Source organism: Filicampus tigris, chromosome 12 (genome assembly GCF_054856515.1).
Source record: "Filicampus tigris isolate MCC_2025a chromosome 12, RoL_Ftig_1.0, whole genome shotgun sequence".
NCBI classification, from domain to species: domain Eukaryota; kingdom Metazoa; phylum Chordata; class Actinopteri; order Syngnathiformes; family Syngnathidae; genus Filicampus; species Filicampus tigris.
Window position 1 is genome coordinate 24,087,633 of NC_141228.1, and position 23,942 is coordinate 24,111,574.

Below are 23,942 nucleotides of genomic sequence, written 5' to 3' on the forward strand. Positions count from 1 at the left end.
TGGCTCATCTCGTTGAAATTGTCTGAGGAGTCTGGCCAAGTTTGGGACTGGAATGTGTGTGACCTCCTCGTCCTCCCCTTCACTCCCTTCGCGCACGCTCTGTGTGTGCGTCTCGCTCGGACCGCTCCGTCAGATGGTCAAGCTGCTCGTGGGAAGATTCTCTGTCCAGACTGCCGAGTGTCAAAGTGGAGCCAAATATTAAAAGGGTCGCAGCTCTTTTCGTGTTCTCACATATCTCATACTTGCTCTTGAGATAAAGCCCTTCTGATATCTGATTTCCATTTTGTCTTTATCTTGTTGAAATGCGAAGATGCTTGCAAGCTCTCAGCAGACAACACGGATACGATATTCTGTCCGAGAAATGGACCCAGATATATAGATAGCGTGTCTGTGTTGTGTCAATCAGCCAACCGCGCCGCTGCCAAGCAAACAATCAGCCGTCCCTCCCGACCACAACAAATGGCCGACGGAGGAAATCAGTACGTTACGTTTGAATTTGAAGAATTAAAATTAGAATTTTATAACAAAGATTTATATTTTGTCAAAATATAATTTAGAGTAATAATAATAAACAAAACCAACATAATGGCAATCTGAAAAATTGTTCAGTAAACATATGCTTAACTCATTCACTGCCAAGGACGTATTTATTTGTCTTTTCACAGTCCAGCCATTCAATCCCAGGAATTTATTCATGTTTTTTCATTCTTATTCTTGTTTTTAGGCTAAAAGAAGGTCTGAGAATGTCTGGCAGTCAATGAGTTAAAGGCCTTTCAACAAAGGGAAGAGGTTTCATTTTTTCTTTTAAGAATTTGACGCCAATGTTTTCCTTTTGACTGAAAATGAATATCGGCTCCAAATATCGGTTATCGGCCTCCTTGACTGCTAATAATCGGTAGCGGCTCTCAAAACAGCATTTCCGTCTATCTCTACTATGCACAAAAACGTAGTGTGCCTCTCATCGGTTGGTTTGGAGCAAACAAACAACTTTCTCCACCGCGATGAGGCCTCCACGAGTTTGCGTTCGACGGATATCCCGAGAGTACGTCCTGTGAGTGACCTGTAGTGGTAGCAGAGGCTTGTTTTCATTTGAAATTGTGTTTCTGTCTCAGGTACCGCTTTCACAGTGTATTTGAGCCGAGTGTGACAAGCATCCCCTTTCCTTCTCCATGACTGCTTCCACTTCCATTTTCTCTTGCTTTTCTCTTTTTGTTGTCTTTGCCAAACCGCTTAAAGTGCCATCTTCCACTTGCGCACTTTGGACGTGCATGTCGAGCACATGCATGGGCACCGAGTCCCACACTCACTCAATCACAGTGAACGACTGCAGAATTGCCTTGACAGCTGCTATAAAAAGAGAAGGCGCATTCAAAACAGAGGACCTGTTATTATGTGTTTTGTATTACAAAGAAGAGCAGAGCCGCAGCAGAGCAAGTAGGTCTCCAAAGGCGCTTTGCTCGGCATCTGGGGCCCCAAACACTGCCAATTAGGCCCGCCGCACACCAAGCGAGGCGGCCCAACGCGACTACACTGGACAATCTCTGACAAATGACAGCCCAGCACTCACACTAGGCGACTGACCTTGGCACACGTAGCAACTCGCTGCAACAGAAAAACCCCAACAAGCGTGAATATTTCAGAGGCTGTCGCCAAAGTTAGCATTTCGGCGGTTAGCGTGCTTGTTTTTTTGTTGTTGTCTTTTTTTGAGCCTCAGGTAGGTACATATTGTGGCTGTCTGGCAGAAGCCAACTTTGTCCTAATATGGCCAAATTCAGATTTTTGTATTTTATTTTTTTCACAAATGGATATTAATGGTCCGTTCCCACTTTGAGTGTTCTTTTGACACAATTTAAAGTGGTGAAAATAGCTGATCCTCACTTTTCTGCACCGCTGCCTGTCGTAAACTATAATTACTCTTTCATTTAACTGCCGTGCCACCACCACCCGGTTGACCACGGAAGCCTTCAAAACCAGCCAAAACATGTTCAGATGCTTCCTTTTTTTTCATCCACAATTGTTTGAAGAAAAGCGGAAATACAACTACAAAATGATTGTAAAATTTGTCCACCTGTGTTTGAGTGTGTGCGGAGGGTGAATGAACATCCCTGGCAGCACAGCGGCTGAATGACTGCGGGGCAAAGGCTCACAAAAGATAAAAGTGTCACTTAACACGTGTGGGCCCGACAGGATCGACGGCAGTCAACGCTGACATGACGTCATTAGTATACGTGCCCGCTTAGCGGCTTGCTCGGAAGAAAGTGCAGAGTGAATGAGCCCCCATTTGACCCCATCTCGCTCTACATGCGAGACTCACAAATGCGCCGGTGCATTTTCTCAAGCTGGCTTGCTCGCCGCGTAGAAAAGCTGAAAGTGTAGACTGGCTTGGTGAGCGCCACACCCCGTGGTGGGCCTTTTTGTTGCTGAGCTTCAGACCGGCGCGAGCGAGCACCTTTTGCGGCGACCGCTGCGGTCGGACGGCGGCCACGCGACTTCAGCTTTGCGCCGCAAAGGTGGCCGGCTGAAAATGTTGATTTCCCATTTTCGAAATCTCCGGCTGGACCTTGAGCAGGTCTTTCAAGGCCTGCGAGTGGCAATATTGCCGTCTCGTATTTGCCGCCTTCACTGCTATTGATGTGGAACTTTCCGCTAGCTCTCACGCCAAAGGAAATTCGGCACAGACGTGCGCAGCCGCCGTGCGCCACGTGCCAGCGGCCCTGACCACTTTCTGCACCCGTGTGTGAGGGCGTGGGCGTTTGCCATTGCAGAATTGCTTTCAACGTTGATTCCCGTCGCAAACACAGGTGTGGAAAGCCGCTCGTCCCTCCCACGTCGGCCCAGACTACCGTCCAGTACACAGCGGTCTGTGTTTTGCTGTTTGGACGGCAGGAAATCGACTGCGCGCGCGCATGTGCATGTGCAAGCCCGTGTAAGAGTGCCTCATTGTCTCAAAGTTTATGTAGTTAGTGAATGCGCGAATGACTTTCTGCCCCAAAGTGTGTGTGTGTGTGTGTGGGGGGCGGGGGGGTGCGTGTGTGTGTGGGTGCATGCGTGTGTGGGGGTGTACGAGTATGTGTTTGTGTTTGGGCATGAGCGAATCCAGACCACACCCTTTGAAGTCCGTCGGCCGGGTAGTGTGTTGAGGTTTGGGCATGGACTCACTCGGCCGCTCCAGTAGTTGGCAAGAAAGCTTCTAAAGCTTCTAGCCCGCCCGCATCAGTCAGACCGGCCGTTCATGCATTATTCATATCCGGGTGCACACACACAGCATATTTCTCCTTACGCTGCAGGTTTTGCCCCTACTTGCCCAAAAGCTGTCCGCTTAGAAATGGTGGAGTGGTTGCTGTTGTGGGGGGGTTGCTCGGTTTCAAGAGAAAAGAATCAAACCTTTTCTTCTCATCCGTTTCATGCTTGTATTTGCCCCATCACAAAGCTCAACAAAATGAATAAAATGAAAGAAACTTTGGATCCTTTGAGGACGGAACGACAAGTGCAGAAGATTAGCTTCTGTAAGGGCTGCCACTTGTGATTGTCTGACATAAGATTTGGACTGTACCAATCACGATAACTAATGTCTGTTCCATAAAGAAGCATTAAGAAGGCGGACAGCGTAAATGTCGCAATGCCTAGCATTATGGCTCACTCTTCCCAGGATGGAAAGCCTGAATGTCGTCCTCGGATCCGGTTGGACTTGCTCATCATCTCCAAGTCCGGGATCTCTTTCTTGAACGGTCCGGGCCGAGAAAGCCGCCGTTGCTTCACGATGTCGTTGACTTTGGATGCCGATGGTCCTGCAGCTGTTTGTGGAAACCCCCAAACTGGTCTTTTAAGAGGCCCCGACGGGGCCGTTGACTGGAGACTTTGCACACACGGCTGCGTTGCTTTGCCAAGCCGCGAGACGGTCAACGGCAATCTCGCCGTCAGATGAGCCACTTTCCATTGTCATACGCACAAGTGCTTCACCAAAACTCAAGCAAATCACAGCGGTAGGACAGATTATCGAACATGCAAGAAAGCAAATGAATCAAATTTTACTGCAACCTTCCTTTGTCAACTTTCTTCAATGTGCGCGATCACAAACAATTGTTTGTAAAAGTCGGCTCGATTGCCTGTGGGTTTTTTTTGTCAGCCATCTGTTGCAGACTACGATGATCCGTTTCCATTTTCACACACAATTGGTCTGACGATTTGCACTCCTGTCTTGTGGCATCTTAATGTTTTCGTTGCTTATCCAATGTTTTCTGCAGCTGTAATGCTGCATGCTTTTATTGTGAAAGTCACGCGTTGAAAAATAAAAGGCACACAATGGACAGCATTGTACAACATTCCTGCCGCTGCGGCGGCGGCGGCGGGTCAAGCGCTTGTGGCCAACTTGTTCTTCATCACTCGGGTCTGTCTGGCTGTGCGGTGCGTGTCCGTGTCCTGGCCTGGCCTCGGCGCTCTCACCCCACACAAGCCAGGACTCCTGACCGAGTTTGTGTTTGAAAAGAATTTTCCGTGTAGACTTGCATTTTTGCTCCTCGCTCTCGCAAATAGAAGCAGCATCTTTGGTGTTTCAGCTGGGAATGTGCTCACTACTCCCTCTTCTGCCATAGTTGGCAAACCTGCTCATAAGGCAGGCAGGCAGGAAGGCTTCCCGTGAATGAGCATCAGTTCTGAGCTTTGTGCTGGAGTAAAGCAAAGGTAACGGCCACCGAGATGGCCGTTCGTTTCACCAAAGAGTGTTGAATTCATGAGGCTGGAAAGAGTCCAGAGACTCCAACGTGCGTTTGCTTGCAATCCTCCGAATAGCCAGTGAGCCTCCATCTTTCTTGTTTTACGTTTGACTTACTGTCTGGAATTGTATTTCCAATGACTCTCAGTCTGCATGAGAAATCTTGCACTGTTGACCATCATTTATGCCGTCACCTCAAGGCGCAAAGGCCAGAGTGGAAAGGTCGACCTGGACGATACGAGCGATGAAAGAGGGAAAGGCCAGCTCGTGGCGTCTGTGAGAAGTCTTGCGAAGGGCGAATCCCACTAAGCAACCACAGGGTCGGCTGTTTGATTCCCGCTTTGTCCAAAGCGAGTTGGGGGAGAGGTTTAGTCGGACTCGGCGACGGACGGCCGTTCAAATTTGGACGGGTATTGTTTTTTTCCCCCCCGGAAAAAAAGGCGAATGACGGAAGAGTCCCCACGCTGCAGACGGATGACGAACGACGGCCGCTCAATTTGTCGTCAAATGCCCAGCTCCGCTGATACTTTTGCTCCGGTCTGCTCGCATTTATCCGTGACAGTGTGACTCCTTTTTCTTCACAGTGCGCCGAGCAAACATATGAGTGAGTGAGTGAGCGAGTGAGTCAAACGAATTGTTTTCTTCCCCAAATCCTTTCCTTACACCGGGCCAAGTCATTCCTGGCTGACCTCAGCCATTTCCTTTTTAGTGAATCCAGGTTCTTACCATCTGCTCACAAATAGAAGCTGCCAAGATACACGGTCAACACGCGTACAAACTTGTGCCTGTTGAGGAACACTCGCATTTTGCCCTCAACTGTTTACCTTTGAACACATTGCTCCACTTGAGAGACGCCTTGGCCTGATTCTCATGAATGGCGGCTGGCGGCGTGCGGTAGTGTGCACTCGCCAACAAAACAAGAACAAAAGTGTGTCCTTCAAATGTTGTTTTAGCCACTCGCTAGGTCAAAGCCGGTCGCCGCTGATGTGACGAGCTTGTTGTGAACAGAGAGGAGCTCGTTTACAAAAGCGCAGTCGTTGTAGCTAACTGAGCAATTTGTCAGCTTTCCAATTACAGAATGAGACCGGGTGCGGCTCTCCCACAAGGCCTTGCTTCTCTCAGGTGTCTTAAGTGGCTCTTCAATGCAGATGGAGTAAGTTGACTGTTGCCCGGGTCCGAATAATCTCTTCAAGCCTCCTCTCGCTATCGCGGCGTGGTCTCGTAGTCCACGGCCCCGCTTTGACCTTCGGCCTCCGACTGGACCTCCCCGTCGGCCGCCGCACCCTATTCTCCACACCCGCTCGGGGACCCGAAGACAACTTCAGAGAGCCCCAACATCTGGTTCTGCTTGCTCATCCGATACTGTGCCCAAGGCCACAGGAAATCGCTGGAGAGTTTGAAGGCCGCCTACCTTGGGGCTGGAATTAACAGGTGCACCAATGTTTCTTTCAACTTTCGCCCACGACCACTGGATCACGGAAATAATCAACCAAATGAGACCGGGTGGGCCAATGGATTTTTCCTTCTCTTTCCTTTATTGCTTCTTTATTTTGTACAAGTACTTAACACAAACACATTTGTTTAGATGGTTAATGACACTTTTTTGGGGGTGGGGCGGCTGAGACTTACGCCACAATCTTAAACAGAGCCCATGTGCTGTATCATCCAATGCAGCTAACGATTACAAATGCTCAACATTAGTCATTTTAGGACATGATATTCTATTTAATGTAACGCAATTTTGATGTTGTCATGCATCAAGACACTTGCAAGTAGACATCACCGCGCCAACCTCGCCCAAACTTGCGTCTACACAATGAAAAGTTGCGCGAGCTAACCCTGACTTTTGAAGTCAGCCGTGTCCTCCGCTGCCATCGTAGCGGCTACATGTGCACTTTGGTTCTCAGATTACCTGAGGGGGAGGAGATGAGCTACTTATCGCAAGCTGGAGCCACGTTCGGTCCTCATCCAAGTGGCAGCGGTTATTTCGTACTGTGGGCCAATTCCAGTTTGGGAGCGTTGCGCCACATTCAACGCACTGCATGCTTGAGTCTCAGCTGTCGCTGGGAGTGACGTACTGACGGGTCTGCTCGCTTGCTCTTATTGATAAACACGTTTGGATTGACAGAACAATCTCACACACTTGAGACGTGCAGGAAAACAGGAGCGAGGGAATGAGAGACGGCTTCCTGTAGAGACAGGAAGTGGAGGCTTTTATGAGGGCAGTGCATTGATTTTTTTTTTTTCTCTCCTAGCATACTAAGTCCGGCAGCGCAGCGCCATGAGACGCTTCCTGCCGAGAAGAATGTAACGCAGTTTGTCACACTGTTCGCGTAAAAGGTTGTACAATGAATGTTGAAGCTGTCTGAGCCCTTTTCTCATTAAACTGCAGCCTTTGTGAGTTGCGGGCATTTGTTCACTTTGTTAGCCAGCATGAGTCACCTTGATGCACTTGTGAGAACACAGACAAGTGTGACTTTCGTTATCAGTTTGGGGCGCGGCTTTACTTGAATGTTGCCAACCGCTGTGCTTTGTGTCCCATTGGCGTCTTTGTAGTGGCAGTGAGGAACAGATTTGGACCACTTGTCAACTGCAATTCTTTGAAGACGTCATTTTGTGTCATAGAACGGCAGAGCAGCGGTGCAGTTCGACGACGAGGTCCTTGCGTAAAGCTTCTTGTTAATGTCGGCTTGTTCACGTTGTTCCCGCACCGACTTTGAGTTTGATGGAGTTTTGTTGGGGAAAAAAAAAGCCCCCCCTCGGTCTTTTGGACGTTTCAAGCTGTGAGAGAAGTTCCCTTTTGATGATTGAGCCTCTGTTTTTTCCCCACGTGGTGAAACGAATCATCTGCAGCAACCATTGCTCGTGGCGCACATACTGCAGCACACTTGCAATATTGTCTTAAGTCTTAGGTGCGGGAACCAAATCGTTGCGTTGTTCATGACCAGCCTTCCGCTGACTAGCAACCAGTGCAGGAATCCTCTAGCGGCACATCCCCATGGCTTGAATAGCGCAAGTGGTGCCAAAGCTCGATGGCACTCAGCGTAGATGGACATGATGAAGCTGTCGAGAAATGCAGCCGGTCCAAACTAGAAAATGCCAGCAAGTGTGAATCTTGCTTGCGCTCTCGAGTCCATCTTGTCCGGACATGAGCCATCCCGACACATTCATAGAAAATCGGACGTAATCCTCCATGTTTCCGGACAAATGGCACAGCAATGTTTGAGTGTCTTACTTCACTGCATAAGAGAGAAATATCATGATCATAATCTTGTACTGACCTTGTGCCAGCACCCGAGGTTTGACGCAATGCCCCTAATCAGTCATCGCTCTCCGCTTTCTGAGGTTAGGAAAGAAAGTTGCACCCTCCTCGATTGTTATTTCCATCAGGCTCCTATTTCTTGTGTCTTTTCCACATAGCTAGTGTGTCTTTAAACTCTCACTCTCGTGTTGCATCACCTTCTATTTCCAAACACTTCACATGTTTATCTCTGTCCATCTTTCCTTTCTCTCTCCACAAATGGCTTGGCGTTCGGCGTTCTGCGCTTGGCGTTCGGCATTCAGCAGGGCTTCTTCTCCCGTCCTCCCCCGTGTTCACCGGTGGTCTTTTGCAAGTTCTTGGAAGGACTCTGTGTAGTCTCCAAGTCTCGAGGAGGCCAGAGGAGATGGCTGACGCGATTGTGTGAATTACCACTGGGAGGGAGGAAAGCCAACATGAGAGGGAATGCCCCTAACCACCAGACGCACCTTGTTGGAGATACAAATGAACGGGAAAGGTCATTTTGTTTCCGCAATATTATTCTGCATGTGCTGATAGAGCGTTTTTGGGGCTCTTCCAGTCAGGACAGCTCAGGTCAGAGGTCAGGGGTCAGAGTTGACCAACGTCCTTGTCGGAGGCCCATCGAGCCGGGCCCAAAGAGGAGGAGTCGTTCTTCCCTCTTGCACATCTGGCTGCCCCCAGAACGCTCATTTGGAGAAACAACAAGAATGTTTTTATTTCCCAGGAGAAAAGAAGAACTCCAGAGTGAAAGCACAGACTTAAAACAGAGAGAGGCACCATTGGCGGCCCTCACGCAGCTGCTGCTAGGCCACGATGATGAAGAGCGTTTGCTCCCTCTCCATTTTGCCCCTTATCCTGCTTGCTTTTTCCCCCCTTTTTTTATTCTAAACTAGCCTAATATTTTGGATTGTTTTGTACAAAACGACCCATTTTTGGGGTTGTTTTCGGCAAAAACAAAAAGTTGGGCCACGTTGACCCGAAATTGCCCAAGTGTTTTTAGCGTGTACCGGGCCAATATGCACAATAATGACAATTTCATGTCGGAGTATTTTTCAATTTACAGTTGTATAATATTACTGCTGATCTTACAGTAGTAACAACTGTTTTCTTTTTTTCAGTATTTGACTTTGTAAATGATTTTTTTAAACAGCAATAAATTGTATTTTGTCCGCTACATAATAGGGATTTCTTGCTACCAAGTGAAACGCTTCAAGAATAAATAGAAGAACCGACCCAAGTCTTTTCTGACATGACATACTAATGCATACAAAGACAACCAGATAAAACTTGGGCAGGGGGAGGAGCACCATGTTTCAAGGTCATCGAGAGAGCTTGACCACTGTGGCTGATGATGTCAGTCTGACGCAAGAGAGCACTAAACTGGACATCAACGACTCGCCCGTGTCGTCTGGGAAAGAATCAGGAACGGTTGTACTTTCATCAGAAAAAGCTGAGGAAGAAAGAGAAAACAATGAAATCAGCAAGTCGCCAAATTCTCAACGCTGATGCTATTTAAAAACATTTAGATCGCAACCTGTAGTCTGTCGTGTTAACTGTCATGTTGCCGTAACTTTTGACAGTATTTATTTGCTCACGACAGTACATTGTTACAACGTTTTTGGTGTTTGGCTGAGGAGAAATGCACCAAGCCTGAGATTTTAATCGACCAGAAACTCAGGTGCCTCATTTATAGGCACAGCAGTCAGTACAAACGGCCTCTTGCTCATCCCCAATTGGTGGCTCAACTTGAGTCGGAGGGCCACCACTTTTTTTGCCATAAAATCCAGTGACAAGTTTTATTTCAATCTTAATGGCCCTTCAGAGTTTTAGCGTTTGGAGTTCAATCACAATTTCAGGGAAGAAAATGACTCAAACCTCAAACCAGTATTCTGCTGTGGTCTGATCAATTTATTCAACACAAAATAAACTCCTTCGACCTCAGCCATAATCAAAGGATGGAATATAAGTGTGTGTGCGCTCTGCTTTTTGTGTCACATTTTCTGAAGGCCCACCGAAAATGACGGTGAAGTACCAAAAAAAAAAGCCGGTCGTTTCCAAGCATTTGTTGGAAGTTGTCGGCGGCAGCCGTGACCGAGCAGAAAAGGTTTAGCGCTCTTGCTTCGAAGATTATTTTTGTTCTGCTTTCACTTGGACTGACATTTAAGAAGTTCAAGTTTTGAAAACAACCATGGTACTGTTTGCCAAATGAAAATGTGTGTTTAGTACCGGGTAGTGCTTTTGAAATATTTTTTTTTTTGGACCGAAAATACAAAGACGCATCTGTCCGACACCAATTGAAATTTGCTGTCTCACCGTGGAGCATCCGCAGCAGTTTGTCAAGACGTGCAACCCCTCAGCTGACGGCAGACTATTTTTTTGTTTTTAGTACGTATTTTGTATGCAAAATTAGCTGGCGAACAGAAGAAAGGGAGAGTCTTTTTTTCCCCGTAAAAGGGCAAATGCGTAAAAAAGCAACGTTGAAACGCCAGTGTGTTGACTTGAGAGCGCGGCCGAGTCCTTTTTGTCTCTCCAGGAACATGAAACGTCGGCGCTCGGCGTAAGGCAGCCAGCTGCGCTATTTGCACGCGCTCGCTCGCTCGCTCACACCGACAGCTGCGCTGGATTACAGCGCCGTACAGTAGCCATGTCCCCGCCCCTCACCTCAAGCCCTCTCGCTGACTCTTATTGGAAATGTTTGGCCGCAACGGGAGGGAGCGAGGGAGGAAGCCCCTGCCAGATTTATATGACACAGGTGCACACTTTGGAAGGCCTTCTGGTCAGCGCACACGCGTGCGCTTCCACATATCAGGCACGCGAGCAGAGCAGCCCACAAAGACGGGATCTCGTGTCAGCTACTTGATGTCTCCACCACTCGCAAGTCACAACACACTTGAGACGCTCTCTCATATGCGCGGTAACCGCTCGGAGCCGCGTCCAAACCATGCTGAAAGTCTCACCCAAGTCATCGTGTTTTCGCTGCCCGGATAAGCGAGCTCGTCTGATTAGAATCGTTAGCGTGACAAATATGTCTTGTGTCTTGGTTTCCCGTCGTACATTTTCCTCCTTAGCCGCTCTCTGTCTGCGGAGTTGCTTTTGTTCTGGGACTCTCCGAGGCATTTCCTCCGCCATTCCAATAAGAGAGAGGCCGGAGGTATGCACTGGGCGGGCTTGGCCTTGCCTTCTGGTTGGCGATGTGCGATAGTCAAAAGAGACAGGAACACGGGGGATATGAGTTCCCTCTGGAAAAAACGCATTCCAAGTAGGAACAGCTTAAGTGCCTACACAGCAATAGAACTCTTGCCACGTAGACCTAAGAAAGAAGGATTATTATTACGATTATGATTGTTATTATTGTTGTTTCGCATCAGTATTGCCGATTTTACCATACTTACATTAAATCGTCCTTTTCATCACACCTCCAAATTATTTCCATGACGTGGATTTGAGTGTATCTCGGGGATACAACTGTGGCGACATAATAGGGATTTCTTGCTACAAAGATGTTGGAACACGCTCGTCGTAATGTTGTGTTGGACGTGGCGTGCAATCGTGGCCCAGAACTGGTTCAAGTGGTTTTGACTCGGAAGCCGCCAGCCCAAGCTGAGGACCAAGTTGTAGATGCGCTTTCCTCCCTTTACTGCCATGAGAGCTGTCACCAAACATCTTATGAGAATCGATTATTCCATTGAAAACGCAGCTATTACGTAGGTGGGGGATTGTCTTCAACCAGCATAGAATATGGTCAAACGCGCAATGGTCGGAGATATTGGATCAGCTAATCAGTAAATAAATACATAAAAAGCGTTACCTTTTAGTAGCATGTGTCAGTCACCTTGTAGTCCCGTACTTGTAGTGCTCGAATTGACCAATTTTGGTTGTCGAGTTAGATGTTGTTTTTCCCCAGCCCAACTTGACACCACTCTGGTGGTCCACAAGTCCCTATCTCGGGCACACTGATATGTGTAGTCATCCTTTTCTTTTTGGAATGAATTGGAATGAATGCTCAACTTTTTGGGGGGGGGGGGCAGAAAGCCGAGCTGCTCGTATGTGCTGAAATTGCTGTGTGTAATATTATTTTGACCTAATTGGATTTTAATGAAAGTCTAACTGCAGGATGTAAAGAGAGAGCCCAGCTCGATACCACCCACTCACAAGGTCCTTGAAAGGTTAACCCTGTCCAGACTATCAGCCATGCTGCCAATTCTGCGTCCCGGTCCTTCTCTCGTCCAGATTTCCTCACTTGGCATATTCATCACCAGACCGCAAATACTCCAAATTCACTTTTGGGGCGTCTCCGTCTGAGATTTGCTTTTGGGTAGGACGAGCCGAGCAAGCAGCTCACGCAGACATGTGATACGCGCCTGCCGTGCAAATCAATCATATACGTTCAGTTACTTTTGACTCTACTATTAGTGGACTTTTCAAAATGCAAAGCATATTATCTTAATTTATTATATATTATCTTAAAGGGGAAGTCAACCCAAACATATTTTTTTCCCAGAATTTGTTCTATGCAGGCCCACTAGTTGAAATATGGCATCCTGATTAATATTGCATTTGTGGAATAGAAGGTAAGAAGCAAAATGCACCCACTTGTAGCCATCTCAGGGGGCGGCCATTTTGTCATTTTGTGTTGATAGGATCATTTCTGAATGAATGACCACACGGTCAAAACTTACAGCACTTTGCAAAGGTCTCCGCCAACTTTAACGTTGAATTATCCTCTTCACATAGTAACACAGGAAATAGTAGGACCTTACTCTTCACTCTGGACCATTGTGCAAAAAGTGCTCAACTGATTGCCACTCAACTCTGTAGAGGGATTGGGCAAAATGTATTCACCTTACAAGATGTTATCATGTCAATAGACGTTCCATATCCTTTATGCCACACACACACACACGCACACGCCCCCCCCCCACACACACACACACGCGATTTAGAAAGGCAAGACAGGTTTTGCCAGTCAGTTCACCCCTTACTAAGGTTCGGGAGTTGAGGACACTGCCAAAAGAGGTAACACAGGTCAGGGTAACCGTTTTTTTGCATTTTCTTCCCTTGATAAGCGCAACCAAACCATCTTCCGGATGAAGATTTTTATGTTTGATTCTTTTGCAGCATCATTTCAATTTGCCATCAAGAAAACAGTGACACGAGCGAAACGGCACTCGGTGGTGACCTTGCCAGAGTGCAGGAAGTGTTTGCAAAGGTCAGCATGAGCCACCGAATACGGCTGAAGCTCAGCTCCATTTTATTATCGTCGTCCTCCTCTGTGCGTGCCTCGGGCTGTTTGGATGTTGCAACGGTGAGAAAGTGTTGAAAGGCGCACTTCAAACCGACGCCGACAAGCAGTCGGGCCGATTGATTCGCTTTGGCTGTAGAAGGAAAACAAAGCAGTCCTATTTGTCATTTGATGTCGCCAAACGGTTGCATTCTTCTTTTTGGGATACTTTTCCTGGCTTTCATCGCGCATCTGTAAGGTTGTGTATGTGCGAGTGAGCCAGAGTGTGTCTGACGGTAACGAGCTCAACGTTTGGTGCCTTTTTGTGCGATCTCACGATCTTTGAGCGGCCACTGCGGCTGAGCTCTGCTGTCAACTTGTGCCAACAGAAAATGGCCGACAAAGGCAGAGACATTCTGCCATTCCTGCGTCATTGCTGACCATGTGAGTGCCGCTTTCGGGCTGAGCTCATGCTCTGTCGTCAAGTCCGCATTCAGACGCTCTCTGCTCCTGACCAGAAGTGAATTCAGCAATCCCTTCTGAGTAAAAAAAAATGTCAAAAATGAAAAAAAAGGGTAAAAAAAAGCACGGTTGTAAAAGTGACGAGCAAAACCAAGGGGGGACAATGGAAGGGCTCTCTAAGAATAGAAAAGAAAAATGGCTGTTCCATTGCAGCCGTTGGAGAGAAAAAAAATCAAGCCTGGGAATTTTCAATTGTACGTGTCTGTGGAGGGATACGTTGAGAACATTTGATGTGGCAGTCCCTTTTTGGCCAGGATCGGTTCACCCTCCATCTCCATTAGGTTAGTTTGGCTTTTCTGGCAAGCCGCAATTTCTCCGCCCGGGTTCACGTGGAGACGTTTTTGGCATTCCGATTGAAATCGTTCGGAAGATCTGATCTGGAGATGTTTGGTCAACGCTTGACGTGATCTTTCGCATTCATCAAAGTAGCCATTTTGCAGCCTTGGGACACGCCCGGATCAATGACGTAATCACCCGATTGATCAAGATGCAGTTCAGCCGCAGTTGTTGTGCATTTTTTTCCCGAATGATATATTTATCATCTCTTCCATTGCAGACAAGCTCGTGTAGGAAGCCGTCATTTTCAAGGGCCAAAGCCAGACCGGACGCAGCCTGGCTGTCCCGATTGAACCGTGTGCATGTCGGCTGTTCGGACTGGAAAAAAGGAATTCTCCACCTCGGTGAATTTGGCCCTTTTTGTTCCGATTGAGTTGTTTATACGGAGCGTTTTCATTCCGTTTGGTCATTGGTTTGCATTGTAATCGGAATACAAGGCTCCACGTGGACGCGGACGAAAAGACTCAGTGAAAGATGATTCGGTGGTGGTATGAAGGTTAGAAGGACTACGATGGGGAAAAAAAGGGCAAGAAAAGCACACGATTCACCAGAACAGGCCCGGTGGTACCTTGACTAACAAGTTGAGTACGTTCCGTGACGGCGCTCAAGTCAAAACGCTCGTATCGCACATCATCTTTCGGCACTGAAACAGTTGGAAATGCCAGCAACCGCGCCAACTGTACTAAGCCACTCAGCAACTGGACGTGCTTTCAAATATTTATCCATCCATCCATTATCCGTACCGCTTATCCTCACAAGGGTCGCGGGGCGTGCTGGTGCCTATCCCAGCTGTCTTTGGGCAGTAGGCGGGGGACGCCCTGAAATGGTTGCTAGCCAATCGCAGGGCACACAGAGACAAACATCCGCACTCCCAATCACACCGAGGGGCAATTTAGAGTATCCAATCAACTTACCATGCATGTTTTTGGAACGTGGGAGGAAACCGGAGTACCCGGAGAAAACCCACGCAGGCACGGGGAGAACATGCAAACTCCACACAGGGAGGCCGGAGCCGGGATCGAACCAACGACCTCTGAACTGTGCGGCGGACGTGCTAACCAGTCGACCGCCGTGCCGCATTCAAATATTTAGGGTTGCTCAAATTCCGTTCACCGGGTCGAGCCCATTTGAAGTCCATCTTGACGTTTCCCCTGAAAGCCGAATATTTTTGGGGTAGTGTCATTCTTGAAGAGCAATTTTACCTCATTTTGTGCTGTTTCACAGCCCCGTCCATTCACCAAACCTTCCTGTTTGTTTACACTTTAGTTCCCTTTACTGTGTGTGTGTGAGCGTGCGTGTGGGTGTGTGCTTGTGTGTGTGTGTGTGTTGTAATGTTTTTTTGGTGTTTCATAAGTCCACAACAAGATGACTATAAAAAGCTGTTTATGTGGTGGTTGTTGTGACTTTTGGTTTGTCCCATCTGGGGTCGCCACAGCCAGTCATTTGTTTGGCACGGTTTTGACACCGCATGTCCTGCTTGGCATGACCCGCCCATTTTTTGTTTTGTTCGATTTTTTTTTTTTTTTTTTTTTTTTAATTAATTAATTTATTTTTTGGGGTCGGGGGGAACTCGCAGAGGCCGGCTATCGAGGAGGCATTGGCCGGGAATCAAACGCGCACCATTTGCACGAAAGGCCACTTGACGAGTGGCGCTCTAAAAAGCCGCTTTGCGTCGCTTTCATTCGCTGTGAAAGGCAAACTACGATGTAGGACACGCTTCTGTTTTTTAGCGCTTAACTCGGCGTCGCAATGTTTGTGATACAAGTGCCGTGTCGGCGAGGCAGCGCTAATATTCCCGCGAGCGCTGTCGAGAGAGGCTTTCACTTTGCGTGGTTCTCAAGTTCCATTCATCTTGACATGGAGGTGTGTCGGTCGGCTGTGCGAAGGTGCTCATTATCGCCACTGAAGTGTCTGTATCATGCTCTGTTCGGCTTTCTGCCGTTAATTGTAGCATCATATTATGCATGGTTGGATATGACCTTAGGGAAGTAAGACGCCCGGCTCACTAAACGCCCGCCCGCCCGCCCGCCCGCCTCTCCCCGTGGGGCTGCCACGCCCCTGTGGTGACGCCGTCCAAAATCCGACTGCTGCGTGCACCGAGCACCAAAGGGTGAAACGCGGTCACGTCGCTATCCCCGGATTTACATTTTGACTTTGCGCTCCGTTCGTCTCGGCATACAAGAAAAGATTTGGGAGCACGAGCGGTTGATGTTTTGTTGACTTTGGTTTCGCATTGGTGCGAGTGCGCGCTGTGACCGATCGGGGCCTAATTTGAGTCAGCAGGCTTCCTTTGGTTTGTAGCGGGGATTTTCCAGCACTACTTTGCTTGTGTATGATGTGCCGGGGCATATGGAATTAGTTAGCGGTCGACTCGCTTGATAACAGCAGCCTCGGCTGTCGCGATACAAAAAGATTGATGTGAGCATTGGGTCAAATTCAATCAAGCTTCTCGTTTCATATTGTTTGAATCAGAGAGTTGCACCCATATTATCAAGTGCAACGTTTGATGCTGCAACATCATTTATATGTTTGTTTTTTTATTTATATCTTAGATCTTATTTATATGTATTAATACTTGTTATTGTTTACTGTCTACTGTTTGTAAAGTGCTTTGTTCCAGCTCTAGCTGTTATGAAATGCGCTATATGAATAAAATTGGTTGGTATTGTGTCACGAGACCTAATCAGATCGCACCAAGCGTTTTTTACTCTGGCCTCATCTTTAATATTTGCGTGTTGACTGACAGCAAACTTTAGCCATAGCGACCATCCCTTCTCATCTCTTATCATTTGTCACGGACATTGCGACTATGTACTTTTGTAACGCAATGCATGGTTATTGTTGGCGTGCGTGATTTGAACGAAAGGATATTGCGTTTCCATCTTGGCTCCTGAATGCTCTGTGCCGTGAGCGACTGCGCTAGGGCCACCGAGTGGCCCGTGGTGGGGTGGTGTTCAGTGGACAAGTGGACAGGAAGGTGTGGCTCAGCGCCAAGGCTGGAACCTCTGAGCCGCTTGTCAAGAGTTACAATACAAGCGTGCAAGAGAGAGCGGTGCAGGGAGGGAAGGAAGGAAGGAGGAAAATTGAAGAAGGAGCAGTGGTGGAAAATGGGATGGGAGGCTTTGGCCGATGTGTGTTGACAAATGATTTTCACGCGGGAATACCCAAAGCCCTTCCAGTAATAGCTCATTCTCCAATATCAAACGGGGAGGTCACAACGTTGAACTTCATCGCCCGCCTTTGAGTTTGCCTTCTTGCGACAGTGAATAGAAATACAGTTTCTTTTTTCCCCGCGTCATAAAATCAGGAGCCCAAATCGGTCGGCTGCCGCAGTCGACATTTTCTCTGGCGCGACGTGAAGCGAGACTGCGCCGGGGTCGCCCGTCAGCAGTCGTCCGCATTGCTGAAGGCGGCGCGCTTAGCACAGCCGTGCACCTCAAATCGTGCGACTTGATATTTTTCACTGATCGCATTCACAAATTCCACAGGGGTAGAAGAGAGAAGGAAGGAAGATTGCGATGGTGCAAAAATGCGATGATGATAAAGTGACAACCGTCAGGAAAGAAACCATTCGACGTCATTGGCGTTTCTGCTCCGCTGCTCCGCGCAACGGCAGCGTGCACATAAACCCGGCTGGAGTAGCCGGAAAGAGCCCATCTTGTCGAGCGGGCGCGTGTGCTCCCGAGAAAGTCGTGGACCTTTTGCGCGCAGACCTTTTTCATCAATTGGCCGGCCAGATGCAAAACGCCGCCGGCTGCGCGCAATTAGCTCCACTTACAGCCCGCCGAGCACAATGAAATGCCGGCGCGGCCTTCAAACGGACGCCATGTGATTGATCACTTGCGAATGTCACCGCCGCCAAATACACACGCAAGCTGTTACTAGCCCAAAGTCATTTGTATTTGATTTGACACAGTAGTAAATGTAGCAATAATTCTGCATCTTTGATGCCGTTGCCACTGAGATCACAAGCTGCGCTCCTTTCCAGTGCAGTTATACCTTCAAGTACAATATTGTTGATGGTGGTAATCTTAAATGTTGTTGATTTATATTTACTGACCCGGCCCCATTTGGCCCCACAAGCGACTTTTCACTCTCCAAAGTAGTTGATGGAGTGTGTTGGCTGCTCTCCCGTTGGTTCTCTGGCGTGCGTTTGTCACCCAAAACGCTTTCAGATCTCTCTGAGGGCGGGCCGATGGAGTTTGTCATAAATATTGTGGAACAATCCCGAGACATTACATTGTGTGTTTAACATAGCAGCGCTGCGTCCAGGAACCCCGACTGTAAATTTCCACAGGGGCGGATTGGTTTGGGCCCCGTACAGCATAGGCTGCGTGTAGCGTTTAGGGTGACGGGGGGACACATCACTGGCATGCGGCTTCTTGTCAGACTTGGGGGCTTCTTTGAAGCGTGAAAACGGCTTTGCGCGCGTGTTGATGTGTGCCAGCGGGCCCGTGGGAGCGCTCGGCCCTTCTTTCCCACACTGTGTGTCCCGCGAGCTTTCGCGGTGACGTCAGAACAGAGGTACAGGCAAGTGCCCCGCTCAGAGGCCCAGAGGTCACTTCCGGCCCGTCAGGAGAGCCATCTCGAGATGTCCGAGGCAAAACTCTCTCTCTCTCTCTCCCCCGCAGGCTATGTGGTTGATGCTGCAGCAGGAGGAGCCCGACGATTTCGTCATAGCAACAGGGGAGGTGCACAGTGTGAGGGAGTTTGTGGAAAAAGCCTTCAAACATGTGGGGAAGACCATTGTGTAAGCGCACACTCACACAATCATGATCGTTCTTTTTTCTGCTCAATTTCCGCCTGATTCTCCGTCACTCGATACAATCCAGACGTAGCAGAACACGACAGTGGCACCTATGACTTGCACTCTTTCAGTTTTCGCAAAAGGAAGCTTGTTGCAAAAGCGTCCAACCGAGCCCTGTGTGTATTTGCAGGTGGAAAGGCAAAGATGAGCATGAGGTGGGCTGTTGCCAGCACACGGGACTTGTGCATGTCAAGGTCAATCCAAAATATTTCCGTCCCACCGAAGTGGTAAGTTTTGACTCGTTTTGTTTTGCCCAGCGGGAGTTGTTTTTGCCACGTGCTGCCTTGCTGCTTCACCTCTCTCGCTTTCAAAATGTTTGTCATGAGCATCAATGCAAAGAGATGAGGCCACGCCCATTGGCTCCCCAATCAGGCTCTCGTCACTTTTTGGCTGCCCGAAAGATACGCTACCCGTAAGTCTCTCCGCATGCTGGGTTAGTGGCATCACGAGGCACATGTTGTCGCTGTCCACGCAAACAAGCGCTCTCATCTGTTTTGGCATGTGGTGGAAAACGCACGCAAGCTTGTCGCTCTGCCCACTTTGCCGCCCTTTGGCCTAACGCGCCACATGCACGGATGTCGTTGCGCAAAGGCCCCAAAAAGGCTGAGCGACCGGCCAGCGTGAGGTTTGTCGCAAAGGCGACGAAATGCCGCCGCGCCCACCATGAGCCCAAAGGCAGAAAGAAAGCGCCAACTGATCTTTTGACCACATTGACAAAAGTTGGCACGAATTGGTCTTTTTTACTTTGAAAAGGGCAGTCAAGCATTGTTTTGTTTCCACCGCACACAATATGAACCATTTTGGGACAAACATAAAAGCAACAGAATTGACTGTCTTAACAAGTTGCTAACTGGATACTCGACTGTAACTTCCACCACATTTTCTTTTTTTTTTTTTTTTCCATTTTTTCCTCTTCACATACTCTTCATTGTCGTGACGTCGTGTGTGGCAACAGCTCCCTGGCTGAGATTTATTTGTGTATTTTTCCTGCAATTTCAAATTTGGAGTAGTTCAAATTACAAATGTATCCTGTGATTGATTACCGCTTGTAAATGTCCTTTTTTTTTTTTTTTTTTTTCATACTTGCTTCCTGGCTTCTGGAAACATTGCAATGTGCAACTCTTCAATCTGTCAGAGAAAGTTTTGCGGCAAACACACAATTAGCTGCCTCAAAACAACTGGCGTCTTTGCGTGTAATGCATCACCTTGCGCATGCTTCTTTAGACGTGACCTTAGCATGAATGTTGTCTTTGTATGTATGCGATTCCCGGCCATTGTGAGCGGTTTCAGCCTAAATGATGAGGCTGCTTATTGCAGGCACTCGTGTCCTCCGCGGCTGAAAAGACGCCAGCCGAATTGCTCTTTTGAATGTTAGCTGCGCCCTGCCGGGACATGCGGGCTGAAAAGTGCGTTGACACAGCAAACCGCGGAAGTGCGTTTTCACACCCATGCCAAGCCTCTAGGCGGCACTAGTTAGCCAAATAGTGTCCATTCAGGAGGAACTTCCGTCCTTTGACGTCACTTCCACGAAAGCAAAAACACGGCGCCAAACGCGTCCGGGAGAACGGACAAGAGGTCTGAATTGCTTTTAAACCTTTCAACGAGAAGCAGTGGTTGGTTGCGGACAAATGAGTAAGCAAAAAGCGCATTGAGAACGGCTATAACCAACGCAGCGCCGCGAGAATCCATGTCGACTCGCACGAAAACACAAGTCGCGCAATGACGTCAAAGCATTGTTGTGGCACGGTGACGACGTCAATCTCCGGGTCCGACTGTCCACGGCCAAATGCGGATCCGGAGGTATCCGCGAACCTCCACTGCGGCCGGAGTTTTGCGATTTCACTGAAAAAAACTCCGGGGACGATCGGGCGAACCGCAGGCTTATATCCGGCGTTTTCGAAAACGTGCCGGCAACGTGTAGACAGGGCCTCAGTCAGAAGCAACTTGAATGGTTGGCAAGAGCAACAATACAGGACCTGCGTCAAAGTAGTGACATGAGCCATCCGATTGTCTGTCCGGAGGTGTGAAGTGGCCATCTCTCACCACTCCGACCCCCAACCAACCAACCCCCCCGAGGGGATTATGGCTGCTCCTCAGCGAGAGTGTAAGGTTACCGGTGTTGCTGTGGCCCAGATGATGCGTCAGCTTTTCCCTTTCAAGACAGGCGTGCCAGTCTTCACAGCGTCGAGATTACAAGCGAGCGAGATTTGAGCGACGCCGGAGGATTAGCGAGGGGGCCCCGCTGACGGACTCCTGTAAGGATGCGCACACCTGGGCCGCGCTTCTTCATGCCCGTTGCCCTTGTTCCGCTTGCTTGCAAAACTGGAAAATCCCTCACAAAATCTGGCACTGGTAAATGGGTCGCAATTCTGCAGGCGGCCTGCGTGGGCTGTGGCTCTGTTTTGGCCGCCTTTGACCGCAACCCTCTTGAAGTCAAACTACTGCAGAATTGTTTGAAAAGTGTGAGAAACAACGGTTTGGATCGCAACCGACCGTTTCGGAAGCAGCCGTGGGATTCGGATTTTGCAGAGTATACTTTGCTGCTCGCCGTTGGTCCGTCGAAAGTCCTTCCAGCTTAACGTCGATCATTTTGCGCATGACAAGAAAACAAAGTTGAGAGCAAGGCATTTTTGCGTCCGCCCTGAGCTATCTTCTGCAGCCCGCGACGCTTTTGCGACTTTCTGTCCTAGAAGCACTTGCAGCCTTCCATGATCTGCTTTTCAAGAAGGCCCCCAAAATTGCAAGGCTCAGCCGACACCAGGGTTGCCTTTTTATAGCTGCCCATGTCTGCCTGATCATAGGGATTCAAACAAGTCATCGGTATTCGTAGACGTACTGTGCGCGTGCGTGCGCTGTCTTTGTCACCTGAATTTCCCTTGTGTGGTTCAGGAAGAAGAAGAAGAGGAAGACAAAAAACTTGTGTTTCCTCCTTTGTACACACATCATCTTTTAGGCACAAATGCACAAAAGCCGCACGCACGTACGCACGCACGCACCTCGCCCCACGTTGAAAACGTCCGAACATATTCTGCAGCTCTAGCGCGCAAGGCGCTTCATTGTCTATTGTCTTGAGGTGGAGCTTGAAGAGAGTGCAAAGTGTTTAACCTCTGACCCCTTTCGGCAGGAAGTTTGTGACAGCCGGCTCCCAGCTTAGCATTGTTGCTCTCCTCAAGTGGAAATACCTGTCATCGTGTGGCTACACGCTGCAAGAATTCAGCTGATTCAGACTCTTCTTTTGTGCTTGCTGTAAAGCGCAGGAAAATGCGCAGGCGCAGGCGCGCGTGTGGCTTTGTAACAGTGGGCCGGGTGCCCTCAGGGTGCGCGCCAAGCAAGATGCGGCGCTGTACTTCATTCATCATAACAGGCCTCGTCTGCCTGCCTGCGTGTGTGGCACAAGCTCATTTATCTTGCCAGCCGGCGCTTTGGGGGCCAAAGGCCGCAACCGGCGCAGGTGAGCGATGGCTTGTTTGTTTGTGCTTGCCGCTTGTGCTTTAGTGGCGCTGCACGCTCGCAATCACAGCGACCGCTACGACCACATTTGTTCATACCAAAGCGTGTTTGCCAGCCGACACGTTTGTTGTTAGCGTAGCCGTCGACAAACGTGGCCAGGTTTTGGCCCGTCGGGCATTTTGGCCCGTCGGGCATTTTGGCCTGCGGCCGGCGCCGAGCCGGCTGAGTGTCCCCAGCTTTTGGGGGTCGTTCAGGGCATGTTCCGAGTTGGAGTCCGTCTGTTCGCAGGCCACAGCGGATGCACGTTTACTGCCGGCTCGTCGACTTGACCGGTATCGCAATTTGGATTCTCATCTCATCTTTTGCAGAAATTGGAAGCCAGTTTAGTGGAAGCGTTCCCACTTTGGTTGCGGCTTTTCCTTGACTGTCCTCGGTACCTTGTGCATGTCCGTTAAATGCACTGCCTATGAAAACCATTTTAGCGCCGCCGTATTTTGGGGACTATAAGGCACACTTAATATCCTTTGCAAACGCCTCACAAGTCTTATGTATTAATTCCGCTTGTGCTTCGTGACCTTGGAGCCATTTTAGGTGCACTCAAAAAATGTTTCGGCCCGTCGTAAATCCACGCTTGTCGGCAATGAAGGGCCAACCAAGACAGGAAGTCGGCTTTTCACTTGGTGACCTTTAATTCCAATCGCTTCCTATTTACTTTCACATTCTCATGCGCGTCCGATGGCTAGCAGGCTCACGCCATCGTTTGCGTCACACCCGAACTAGAATGAGTTCCTGCTTTCGTGTTTAAATGTCGTCCTACTAGCGCAAAGCCTTCATTTATTTGTGCTCCGTTGGAATCATTTCAGTTGACCAATAACAGACTATTTGGCACTTTCTTTCTTTCTTATTTGACTTCATGTCAAATCATTGAAAGTCTTGAAGCAAAGATGTCGTGCCTTATAAACCGGTGCGCTTTACAGTCTGCAAAATAGGCTAACGTATATTTCAATACGTGTTGAATGCTGATTGTGTGCGTGCCAGCGATGGAGCTACTCGGCTTCAAATGGGTTTCATTCTAAAGGAGAAGGTTTGACTCTTACGTGAATCCGAACAATGCGTGAATCACAGCCCGGCTGTCGGATGACGCGTCAGAGTTGACGCTGCGCCGGCATCATACTTTGCAGTTCATGTGTCGCTCGAGGCCAAAAACTGCTGCTGGCTGATTGACAGCTCCGTGTTTGTTTGTTTTTTTGCGGAGAACGAGCCTCGATGAATGGGGGCTTGTCTTTGGCTTTGTTGTCTTTCTGCGTACACGTAACTGCTCAGCTGTCATATTTGCCGGCCGCACAGCTTAGCTGGCCTCTTCTCAGCCTCAGCGACGCGATGCTCGGGGAGCCCGGAATGCCCCTCCGGCCAAGATTACCTTTTACTGTGCCGTGGAGGAAAAAAAAAAGGAAAAAAAAAATCCAACGTGGTCTCACTGTGCTGTACAAAGTCAAACAAAAAATGCATCCTTCCAACAATGACATGTAGTTGTTTTATGTTGAAGTGCGATTTGTTTTTTCTTATGTTGAACTGAGTTATTTCTTCAAATCGTGGCCTCCAATTAGAATGGTCT

At 48.7% G+C, this 23,942-nt stretch overlaps 1 protein-coding gene across 1 annotated transcript in view; it reads left to right on the plus strand.

The window, feature by feature from the left end:
- Positions 1-23,942, plus strand: part of gmds (GDP-mannose 4,6-dehydratase) — a 69,521-nt gene that overhangs the window by 29,981 nt on the left and 15,598 nt on the right. Inside the window, exons 8-9 of the mRNA XM_086048414.1 lie at positions 18,702-18,820; positions 19,008-19,104. Coding sequence (XP_085904540.1) covers positions 18,702-18,820; positions 19,008-19,104 — 216 coding nt within the window. The remainder of the gene's footprint in view (positions 1-18,701; positions 18,821-19,007; positions 19,105-23,942) is intronic.